Source organism: Panthera uncia, assembly GCF_023721935.1.
Source record: "Panthera uncia isolate 11264 chromosome B3 unlocalized genomic scaffold, Puncia_PCG_1.0 HiC_scaffold_1, whole genome shotgun sequence".
Taxonomy (NCBI): Eukaryota; Metazoa; Chordata; class Mammalia; order Carnivora; family Felidae; genus Panthera; species Panthera uncia.
Genome location: NW_026057582.1, coordinates 111,952,152 through 111,964,992, shown reverse-complemented (window position 1 = coordinate 111,964,992; position 12,841 = coordinate 111,952,152). Strand labels below are relative to the sequence as shown.

Here is a 12,841-nt window from a genome sequence, read left to right as displayed (position 1 = left end):
AACTATGAAGTATTTATGGATAAAGTTAGTTAAATATGTGCAAGACCTATTGTGAAAACTTCAAAACACTGCTGAGGAAAAGTATATATAACAAATGGAATAATGAATATAAATAATTATAACATGTTCACTCACTATGAAGTTGTCAGTTCTCCCCAAAATGATTTATAGAATCAAAGCATCACAGTGAAGACCTCAGCAGGGTTTTTTGATAGGAAAGCTGATTCTAACATTTATATGGAAATGCAAATGACCTAAAATAGCCAGAACAACTTTGAAGAACAAATTTGGAGGAATTATACTACCTGCTTCAAAAATTACAACAAAGTTAAAGTAATCAAGACAGTCTCTTCCTGGAAGAAAGGATAGACATATAGATCAATAGAAAAGAGAGTCCAGAAATATGCCCACACATACATCACAAATTGATTTTAATAAAGGTACCAAGGTAATTAATTCAATGAGCAAAGGCTAGTCTTTCAACAAATGGTGCTGGAACATCTGCTATCTACTTGCAAAAAAATTAATCCAGACCCTTAATTCTCACCATACATTAAAAATTCACTCAATGGTTCCAGAAGTAGATTCCCTAAGATCCATGATCATATTTCACAATACAGTAATTTTTCTCAATACCCATTGCTTTAATTAAGGGGAAGAAGGGGCCCTAATAAATATTAGTGTCATCAACTAATACTAAAAATTCATAATGGACCATAAGCCTAAATGTAAGAGCTAAAACTTTAACATTTCCAGAAGAAAACACAGAAAATTTTTATTGCAATCGTGGCAAATTGACAAATATTTCTAAAACAGCATAAAAAAGCATGAGCCATAGGGGCATCTGGGTGGTTCAGCTGGTTAAGTGTCCAACTGTTAGTTTTGGCTCAGGTCATGATCTCACAGTTCGAGAGATCGAACCCTCCATCAGGCTCTGCACTGACAGTACAAAACCTGCTTGGGATTCTATCTCTCCTCCCCTGCATGAGCACGAGCATGAGTGTGTGCGCGCTCTCTCTCTCTCTCTCTCTCTCAAAAATAAAAAGCATGAGCCATAAAGTAAAGAAAAAAGGACTTCATCAAAATTTTAGGCTTCTGCTCATCAAAAAACTGTTAAGAAATAAAAAGGTAAGCCACAGAAATATATTTGCAGAACATATTTCTGATAAAAGAGCTGTAATCAGAATAAGAACTCCTTTAATTCAAACATAAAAAGACAACTGAATTAAAAATGGTTAAAAGATATAAAAAGGCACTATACCAATAAGACATACAAATGGCAAATACAGGCATACATCATTTTATTGCACTTCACTTTTGTGCAATACTTAACCTCTGTGCTTCACATACACTGTGTTTTTATAACAAATGGAAGGTTTGTGGCAAGCCTGTGCAAAGCCACGTATACTGGTGCCATTTTTCCAACAGCATTTGCTCACTTCATGTCTTTGTGTCATGTTTTGGTAATTCTCACAATATTTCATATTATTTAATTATTACTATATTTGTTAGGGTGATCTGTGATCAGTTATCTTTGATATTACTATTATAATTGTTCTGGGGAGTCATGAGCCACACCCATCTAAGACAGCAAACTTAATAAATGTTGTGTGTGTTCTGACTGCTCTGTTGACCAGCCATTTCCCCATCTCTCTCCCTCTCCTTGGGCTTCTCAATTCCCTGAGACACAACAATACTGAAATTAGGCCAAGTAATAACCCCACAGTGAAATGGCTTCTAAGTGTTCAAGTGAAATAAAGAGTCACACGTCTCTTGCTTTGAATCAAAAGCTAGAAATGATTAAGCTTAGTGAGGAAGGCATGTTGAAAGCTGGAACAGGTTGAAAGCTAGGCCACTTGTACCAAACATGAGGTGCAAGCAAATGGTGCCAAACAAGTTAGCCAAGTTGTGAATGCAAAGGAAAAGTTGTTGAAGGAAATTACCAGTGCTACTCCAGTGAACACATGAATGATTCAAAAGTGAAACAGTCTTCTTGCTGATACAGAGAAAGTTTTAACAGTCTGGACAGAAGATCAAACCAACCACAACATTCCCTTAAGCCAAAGCCTAATCCAGAGCAAGGCCCTAACTCTTTTCAATTCTATGAAGGCTGAGAGAGGTGAGGAAGCTGCAGAAGAAAAGTTTGAAGCCAGCACAGGTTGGTTCAGGAGGTGTAAGGAAAGCATAACATAAAAGTGCAAGGTGAAGCAGCAAGTTATCCAGAAGATCCTGCTCAGATAATGAAGGTGGCTATACTAAACAAAAGATTTTCAGTGTAGGTGAAACAGCCTTATATTGGAAGAAGATGCTGTCTCAGACTTTCACAGCTAAAGAGAAGTCAATACCAGGCCTCAAGGCTTCAAAGGACAGGCTGGCTCTCCTGTTAAGAGCTAATGCAGCTGGTGACTTGAAGTTGAAGCCAATGCTCATTTACCATTCCAAAAATCCCAGGGCCTTCCGAATTATGGCAAATCTACTTTGCCTGTGTTCTATAAATACAACATTATCTGGATGATAGCGTACCTGTTTACAGCACGGTTTACTGAACATTTGAAACCCACTGTTGAGACCTTCTGCTCGGAGAAAGATTCCTTTCGAAATATGACTGCACATTGACAATGCACCCGGTCACCCAAAAGCTCTGATGAATATGTATGACAAGATTAATGTTGTTTTCATGTCTGCAAACATAACAGTCATTCTGCAGCCTGTGGATCAACGAGTCATTTTGACTTTCAAGTTTTATTTAAGAACTATGCTTTGTAAGGTGATAGCTGCTATAGAGGGTCTTATGATGGATCTGGACAAAGTAAATTGAAAACCTTCTGGAAAGAATTAACCATTCTAGATGCCACTCAGAACATTCCTGATTCAAGGGAAGAGGTCAAAATATCAACATGAACAGGAGTTTAGAAGTGGATTCCAACCCTCATGGAGTACTTTGAGGGGTTCAGGACTTGAGTGGAGGAAGAAACTCCACATGTGGTGGAAACAGCAAGAGAACTAGAAGTGGAACCTGAAGACAGGATTGAATTACTGCAATATCACGACAGGACTTTAACAGATAAGTAGTTGTTTCTTATGGGTGAGCAAAGAAGGTGGTTTCTTGAGATGGAAACTGCTCCTGGTGAAGATGCTGTGAAGACTGTTGAAACGACAACAAAGGATTTAGAATATGACATAAGCTTAGTTGATAAAGCAGCAGCAGGATTTGAGAGTATCAGCTCCAATTTTGAAAGGAGTTCTGTGGGGAAAATGCTATCAAACAGCATTGCATGCTACAGGGAATCATTCGTGAAAGGAAGAGTCAACCAATACAGCAAAGTTCACTGTTGTCTTAAGAAATTGTCACAGCCACCCCAATCTTCAGCACCCACCACCCTGATCAGTCAGTAGCTATCACCATCAAGGCAAGACCCTCCACCCGCAAGAAGATTATGGCTTACCAAAAACTTAGATGGTAGTTAGCATTTTTCAGTCATACAGTATTTTTTATTTAAGGTATGTACACTATTTTTTAAATTTTTAAATGTTTGTTTATTTACTTAGAGACAGAGAGAGAGAGAGAGAGAGAGAGAGAGAGAGAGAGGAGAGAGGGAGGTAGAGAGAGAATCCCAAGCAGGCTCTGCACTGTCAGTGCAAAGCCCAATGTGGGGCTCAATCTCACAAACTATGAGATCATGACCTGAGACGAAATTCAGAGTCGGATGCTTAGCCTACTGAGCCACCCAGGCATCCATGTACACTGTTGTTTTTTTTTTTTTCCAAACACAGTGCTATGGCACACTTAACAGACTACAGTGTAATGTAAACCTAACATATATACACTGGGAAATAAAAAAATTCATTTGATTCACTTCATTGTGCTCATTTTATTGCAGTGGTTCAGTACTTAACCTGCAGTATCTCCAAGGTACACCTGTCAACACATAAAAAGTTGTTCAATGTCATTAGTTATTAAGGGAATGCAAATTAAAACCGCCATGAGATGCCACCAGACACCCATTAAAATAAACTTAAGACTGACAATACCAAGTGTTAGTGAGGACATGGAACAACTGGAACCTCCACACATTGTTTGTGCGAATGCCACTTTGAAAAACAGCTGTGCAGCATTTTATAAACACAGGTGTACTACATGACCCTGCGGCAGTTCCTTTCTTGGGAATTATCAAAGAAAAATTAAAACACATTTGTTCATACAAAGGCTTGTACACAAATGGCTATACCAGCATCGTTCATATTAACAAAATGGAAACAACCCAAATGTTTATCAAAAGGTGAATGGATATAAGCAAATGAGGTTTATATAAAGTAAATGCTATTCAGTGATGAAAAGGAGTGAACAATATGGATGAATCTCAAAAGCATTATGATAAGTGGAAAAAGGCAGACACAAAAGACTACATATTATCAGATTTCATTTACATGAAATTTTACAGAAGGCAAAACAGTAGGTACAGAAAGCAGGATCTGAGGGTAGAAGGGTAGATTCCCCCCCTCAGAGGGGACTGACTATAACAGGGCACACAGAAACTTTTAGAGTTATTTGGAATGTTCTACATCACAACTGTGATGGTGGTTACACAACTATATTCATTTCCCAAAACACATCAAATTGAACACTGAAAATTAGTGATTTTATGTAAATTATACCCCAATAAAACTGAGTTTCAAAAAGTGCTTAACAGGGGTACGTGGGTGGCTCAGCCAGTTAAGCATCTGGCTTCAGCTCAGGTCATGATCTCGTGGTCCGTGGGTTTGAGCCCCGTGTTGGGCTCTGTGCTGGGAGCCTGGAGCCTGCTTTGGATTCTGTGTCTCCTCTCTGTGCCCCTCTCCCACTCGTGCTCTGTCTCTCTCTCTCTCGAAAATAAACATTAAAAAAAGTAAAACAAAGCATTTAATAAAGATTTTAAAAAAATTTTAATGTTTATTTTTGAGAGAGAGACAGACAGAGTGCAAGCAGAGGAGGGCAGAGAGAGAGGGAGACACAGAATCGGAAACAGGCTCCAGGCTCTGAGCTTCAGTGCAGAGCCCAACGCAGGGCTCAGACTCACGAACCGTGATATCATGACCTGAGCCAAAGTTGGAGGCTTAACCAACTGAATCACCCAGGCATTGCAAGACTTTTAAAAAGTAATATCCAATAGGGGTGCCTGACTGACTCAGTCAGTAGGACATGTGACTCTTGATCTCAGGATCATGAGTTCAAGCCCCATACTGGGAATGAAGCCTACCTAGAATTTTTTTTTTTTTAAGTATTATCCAATATATAAGGTATATATGTACAGGCAACGTGCAACAAACTGTGGAGTTACCATTGTATTTCTCAGTAGTGGTTCTTTGGAATTTGATAACCTTAGTTTTATAACCGCATTGCAAAAATCGTTTCATGTATGATACAAAGAGACCTCTATCAGTTTGTAACAACATTTACCACTGGTACAAACAGATGGAGCAGACAAAGCACAGGATGTCCTCCTATGTCTCAGGAAGCAAAATTGCCTTAATGTCATCATTCAGTGAAGTCTCACAATATTCATAGAGGAAAACTTAGCTGTGTACCAGGCATCCCCCTGTCCACCATCTGGAATATTCTTCATTCAAAGCTAAAGAAGACCTCTTTTCTTCTGCAAATGATTCAAGCCCTAACAGTGGTAAATAAAGCAAAAATGATACCACTGCTACAGTTTTAAAAATCAGGAGGAACACAAAGAGGACTTTGCAGGTCACTTCACATTCAAGGATAAGGCTATACACCACGTAAGTGGAGAGACGGATCATCACAATATATGACTGTGGGATGCTGCCATCCTAATAAAATAGAATGTATAAGGGATCCACCAAAAATTCATATCTTTTAACTATATTTGACCTATTTGTTTATGATGTTTCTCCCCACTAAAATGATGACACTCCATGATGATAGGGATTTCTGTCTTTGTTTACTGCTATATCCTTAGCACCTAGAACAATGCCTACTATGTAATAATTGCTCAATAAATACCCGTTAAGTGAATAAGTTATGCCTATGTTGATATTCAGTAAATACCTGTACAAATTTATTATGTCTATGTAGATATTATTCACAGGTGAATGATGTAATAACCTTCCTTTATATTTCCTTTCTTTTACAATTCTTTGACTAGAAGTTGTCTTGTTTCTTCATTTTGTTTCTAAATACCAATTCAGACAAACTTTCAAGCAAAAATGGATGTTATTTTCTCCTTTATTTCTTCATTTCAAAAATTTCCTACAATACATGTGTGTGTTCAGAATAAAGAACAAATGCACCTTTATAAAATTAGTTTTATAGAGGGCTATGTAAGTTAATAATAGCCTGTTTCAAGTTTTCTATTTCCTCAAATCTATCCCTCTGCATATGTTCTTTACCTTCTTTGAAAAACCCTCCACACATTTCTCTATAAATTTAGCCGGTCTCAACCCAATTTCCCCAGTTAAGAATCCTTTATAATACTGGTTAATCTCAATCCTTTGATCCACTTTGATTCCCAAAACAGAACCCTAAACCTCTTCAGTATATATCTGTATTACCTACTGCTAAAGAACATTCAATAAATGCTTAATTTGTTGAACCTGATGAATTTCTGTGAGACTGAAGCATGAGAGTACAAAAATTAATGTAAAGCTACAAATATAAAGAAATATATTTGCATAATTAAACTATATGCGTAAAACCTACCAGCAGTGTGGGTCCTTGGGAAATGAAGAAATGACCTGATATAACAATGGTGAGAACAAGATACCCAGATTCTTCACTGGAGTCAAAAACCTTGAAAAAGAAAAAGTGAAAGAAATGTGCATAAGACAATACACTTCTGAAATACCAATAAATGTATAATATCTTCTCACACTGAGCTTCCTACTCTGAACATTTCTTTTCCTTCTGTTTAATCTGTAGGGGCGCCTGGGTGGTTGAGTCTGTTAAGCTCCAACTTTGGCTCAGGTCATGATCCCGTGGTTCATGACTTTGAGCCCTGCGTTGGAGTTTGTGCTGATAGCTCGGAGCCTGGAGCCTGCTTCAGATTCTGTGTCTCCCTCTCTCTCTGCCCCTCCCCCACTCGCACTCTATCTCTCTCTCTTTAAAAAAAAATAAACATTAAAAAAATTTACAGATCTGTAATCATTTACTTATCATTTCAAGTTTCTCCTCTATAGGGGCTAACAGTCAGCTTTTAAAAAATATAACTAAAACATATATTTTGAAATGAAAACAATACTACATTAAAAATAAGGAGATGTGGGCCCTAAGCCAACCACTTTTCAGTATCATTTTAATTAGTCATTAATTATCTTTGAGCCTCAATTTCTTTTCTGTAAAATGGGGATAATGCCCTACAGTGTTGCTATGAGACTTCAGAGTCCTCCTTTCATCAGCCATACAATCCATTTTTATAATCCCTCAAAACCTGGTGCTTTTCTTTGCATGAACTTTAATTTGTCAATGTCACTCTTAAAATATGGTGCCCAAAACTGACCATAATACGCTTGGTGTGGTCTAACTATCTCCTATTTTTTGCACTAATGCAGCCTACAATCACATTAACTTTTTGAGGAGGTAGTCCCATTTGAAGAATGATCTGATATCAGCAAAACTTCCTGAAACTTCATCACTTATATTGGTAAATCAGACTTTCATTTTCATCTGAACCTAAATGTAAGACCTTGCATTTATTCTCATTATATTTTATCTTGTTAAATTTGGTCCATAGTTTTCGTAGGGAGTTGAGGCAATGAAATCAAAATGTCAAGGAGGATATGACTGACAGATACAGACTAGTAGAATTTGGGTCTTAAGTGGCTACCCTGTATAGGTGGTTTTCATACATTGTAAGGTAAACATCCTTGTAGAAATAATAAGATGAAATTATGGATTCACCTCAATGCTCAAAGCTCAAAACAATTAACACATACCTAACTCAAGTATATCTTTATGCAGTTACTACATTCTATTGAGAAATAATGTTCTTATAGTTTCATATGTGGGGTTTACAGCTTTAATGCTATATTTAAACTTAAGATTTCCTACTGAGTTTCCTCTAATTCACTTTAAATTCCAACCTTAAAAAAACTTGAAGGATTTTTAGATGTCAAGGAAGGTATGCTAAAATCGAAACTTCAGTGGTTGTTATTCTGCCTCTTTTCTAGTATTAAGAATTCAGCTATTTGTATGATACTCTTCCTGCCACAGTTTAAATAGATTATCTTTTATGCTTCATGACCACTTAAAACCACATGGATAGCTAGGAGTCAAGAGGAGCTTTCAAAACTAGAGCCTGGTCAACAAATTCTTTAGGAGGCAATATGTTAACATGATAGTTTATTTTTTTTAGAAATGTAATATACACCCTGAAAATACCCCCCAAAGTGTCCAACACTTAAGTGTACAACTCAGTGAATAATGATAACGTCAACATATAATAATTACCACCCAGGTGAAGAAACAGAACATTGCCAGCCTTCCAGAAGGTACCCTAGTGCTGTCTCCCAATCACTACCTGCTCCTTCTCCCCCTAACACAGCTTGATTTCTAACACCATAGTTTAGCTTTATTTATAAGAATAGAATCATATAGAAAGAATTATGTCTGGCTTCATCAGTGTTGTTGCATGTACCCAGTTCATTCATTTTCATTACTGTACAATACCATTCTATGACTACACCACAATTTATTTTTTCATTCTCTTGTTGATCAATATTGTTTTCCAGTTTAGGTCTACCACTAACAATGCTGTTATGAACATTTTTATATATGTCTTTTGTTGGGTAGGAACACTCACTATGGAGACCCCAATTCTTTCCCAATTATTTTATAAGTTTTTCAAGTAGTGACTAATGATTTCCAAGAGAATCCCAGTAGACTACTCCCCTGGGCTCCAAATTGTTACATCTAATTGCCCACTCATTATTTCCACTTAAAGGTCCAACAGTCATTTCAAAATTAACAGCTCCTAATTCCAAGTCCAAACCCTCCATTCATTCATTTATTCATTCAATATTTACAAAGTGTTGAGCAAGTGACATCTGTTGCCTATCACCAGGAGTAGAAATCCAACCATTTCTGCCCACTGCATTTTGGTACTGGAGTCACTATGGAAAACACAACACAGTCAAGTACTGGATGGAACAGCACTTTACTCACATACAGAATAAATAGAGCAAGATGAGCATCAGTAGTGGGGTCAGTTCCCCCTGGTGGGGGAGAGAGAGAGCAGGTCCCTCTCAGCAGCCATACAGAGCAGTTGGCCTATTCTCAGCCCTCTGGTGCTGCAGCAGAAGGACACCATTCCCTCCCCCAAAGGGACAGATACAGCAGTAGGGTTGGCTGGGTGCCATATAATACTTAAGCAGAACAAAGGAGCATGGGCTATGAGGACTCTCCCTTGGTAAAGGAAGTGTTCCAGGCTTCAGACCCATTCTTAGGGTCTTGGCCGAAAGGGGCTGAAAGACTACATGCACAAAAGACTGCCTTCCCAACACAAAACGCATACCACATACCAGGCTGTTGTAGGTATCTGACTCCCACAGTTTCACATCAAAGAATATAATTCTTATGTAAATGGTGGAATCATTCTTAAATCCTCTCCTTTCCTCATATCCAAATCAATCCATCAGCACATCCTTCATGTCTATCTTCAAAATATTCAGCATCCAATCACTTCTCATGGGTCTGGTCTGAGTTACCATCTCCAGTTGTATTAACATAATAACCTCCTAAATGGCTTTCCGTTTGTGTTCTTGCTCCCCCTCCCCACACAATTTATTCTCAATAAAGTAAGCGAGTGATTTTTTTTTTTTTTTAGAGTTTATTTATTTTGAGAGAGTGGGAGGGAAAGTGTAACCAGGGAAGGGCAGAGAGAGAGGGAGACAGAGAATCCCAAGCAGGCTCCATGCTATCAGCACAGAGCCTGACAAGCGGCTTGATCCTGTGAACTGTGAGATCATGATCTGAGCTGAAATCAAGAGTCAGACACTTAACTAACTGAACCACCCAGGAGCCCCCTCCAGAGTGATCCTTTTAAAACCTAAGTTAGATCATGTTATTTCCAGCTCAAAGCCCTGCAGTAGCCCTGCATCTCATTCGGAAACTCATGCAAAGTATTCTACAACCCAGCCCCTACTGCCCCTTTGCTCTCATCACCCTTGGGCACTCTGCTCCATCCACACTGGCCTCCTTGCTGCTCTTTGAACCTACTAGGAAAATTCGTGATTATAAATCTCAGGGCTTTTTCAGTCCTGTTCTATCTAAAATTCTCTTATATTCACATAACTCACTCCTTCATCTTCTTCAAGTCTTTGCTTAAATGTCACCTTTTCAGGTAATACCTTTCCTGACCATCCTACTGAAAACTGCCACCAATTCCTCTCATTGCCCAAACCAGATGGCTCCTATTCCTTTTTTCCAGCTTTGCTTTCCTCCATAGTTCTTTCCATTTTTGTTACTTTATATTTACTTGTTATCTACCTATTTTCTTTAAAACGTAATCTGAAAGTCAGAATAAGAATAAAAAGGGAACAAAGAACAGATGGGACAAACACAAAACAAATACCAAGATTATATACTTATACCCACCCTATCAATGATCGATCACATTAAGTGTAAATGGCTTAAATACCCGAATAAAAGACAATCTAACAGGACAAAAAGGTATGACTAGATCCTGCCTATATGAAATGCATTTTAATTTATTTTATTTATATTTTAATGTTTATTCATTTTTGAGAGAGACAGAGTGTGAGCAGGGGAGGGGCAGAGAGAGAGGGAGACACAGAACCTGAAGCAGGCCCCAGGCTCTGAGCTGTCAGCACAGAGCCTAATGGATGCTCAAACTCACAAATTGTGAGATCATGACCGAAGCCGGAGTCGGAGGCTCAACCAACTGAGCCACCCAGACACCCTGAAATGCATTTTATTTTTTAAAACGTGTATTTAGTTTTGGATACAACAATACATTAAAAAAATTATTCACCACGACCAACTGGGATTTATACCTGGGATGCAGGCCCAGTTCAATATCCACAAAACAATCAATGTGATTCATCACATCAATAAAAGAAAGAACAAGAACCACATGATCCTCTCAACAGATGCAGAGAAAGCATTTGACAAAATACAGCATCCTTTCTTGATAAAAACTCTTAAGAAAGTAGGGATAGAAGGATCATACCTCAAGATCATAAAAGCCATATATGAAAGACCCATTGCTAATATCATCCTCAATGGGGAAAAACTGAGAGCTTTCCCCCGAAGGTCAGGGACAAGACAAGGATGACCACTTTTGCCACTGTTATTCAACATAGTATTAGAAGTCTTAGCCTCAGCAATCAGACAACACAAAGAAATAAAAGACATCCAAATCGGCCAGGAGGAGGTCAAACTTTCACTCTTTGCAGATGACAGGATACTCTATATGGAAAATCCAAAAGATTCCACCAAAAAACTACTAGAACTGATCCATTAATTCAGCAAAGTGGCAAGACATAAAATCAATGCACAGAAATCGGTTGCATTTCTATACACCAACAATGAAGCAACAGAAAGAGAAATCAAGGAGTTGATCCCATTTACAATTGCACCAAAAACCTTAAAATACCTAGGAATAAATCTAACCAAAGAGGTGAAAAATCTATACACTGAAAACTATAGAAAGCTTATGAAAGAAATTGAAGAAGACACAAAAAAAGGAAAAATATTCCACGTTCCTGGGTAGGAAGAACAAATATTGTTAAAACATCAATACTACCCAAAGCAATCTACATATTCAATGCAATACGTATCAAAATAACACTAGCATTCTTCACAGAGCTAGAACAAACAATCCTAAAATTTGTATGGAACCACAAAAGACCCCGAATAGCCAAAGCAATCTTGAAAAAGAAAACCAAAGCAGGAAGCATCACAATCCCAGACTTCAAGCTGTATTACAAAGCTGTAATCATCAAGACAGTATGGTACTGGCACAAGAACAGACACTCAGATCAATGTGACAGAATAGAGACCTCAGAAACGGACCCACAAACATATGGCCAACTAACCTTTGACAAAGCAGGAAAAAATATCCAATGGAATAAAGACAGTCTCTTCAGCAAGTGGTGCTGGGAAAACTGGACAGTGACATGCAGAAAAATGAACCTGGACCACTTTCTTACACCATACACACAAAAAAATTCAAAATGGATGAAAGACCTAAATATAAGACAGGAAGCCATCAAAATCCTCAAGGAGAAAGCAGGCAAAAATCTCTTTGACCTTGGCTACAGCAACTTGTTACTCAACATGTCCCTGGAGGCAAGAGAAACAAAAGCAAAAATGAACTACTGGGACCTCATCAAAATAAAAATCTTCTGCACAGCGAAGGAAACAATCAGCAAAACTAAAAGGCAACCAATGGAATGGGAGAAGATATTTGCAAATGATATATCAGATAAAGGGTTAGTATCCAAAAATCTATAAAGAAGTTATCAAACTCAATACCCAAAAAACAAATAATCCACTGAAGAAATGGGCAAAAGACATGAATAGACACTTCTCCAAAGAAGACATCCAGATGGCCAACCAAAACATGAAAAAATGCTCAACATTACTCATCATCAGGGAAAAACAAATCAAAACCACAATGAGATACTACCTTATACCTGTCAGAATGGTTAACATTAACAACTCAGGCAACAACAGATGTTGGCGAGGATGAGGAGAAAGAGGATCTCTTTTGCACTGCTGGTAGGAATGAAAGCTGGCACAGCCACTCTGGAAAATAGTATGGAGGTTCCTCAAAAAATTAAAAATAGAACCACCCTACAACCCAGCAATTGCACTAAT

The 12,841-nt window shown here is 38.0% G+C and overlaps 1 protein-coding gene across 3 annotated transcripts in view; it reads right to left on the bottom strand.

Moving 5' to 3' along the window:
- Positions 1-12,841, bottom strand: part of REC114 (REC114 meiotic recombination protein) — a 127,973-nt gene that overhangs the window by 76,839 nt on the left and 38,293 nt on the right. For all 3 annotated transcript variants that reach the window (XM_049613843.1, XM_049613841.1, XM_049613842.1), the window contains exon 2: positions 6,704-6,793. In XM_049613843.1, coding sequence (XP_049469800.1) covers positions 6,704-6,793 — 90 coding nt within the window. The remainder of the gene's footprint in view (positions 1-6,703; positions 6,794-12,841) is intronic.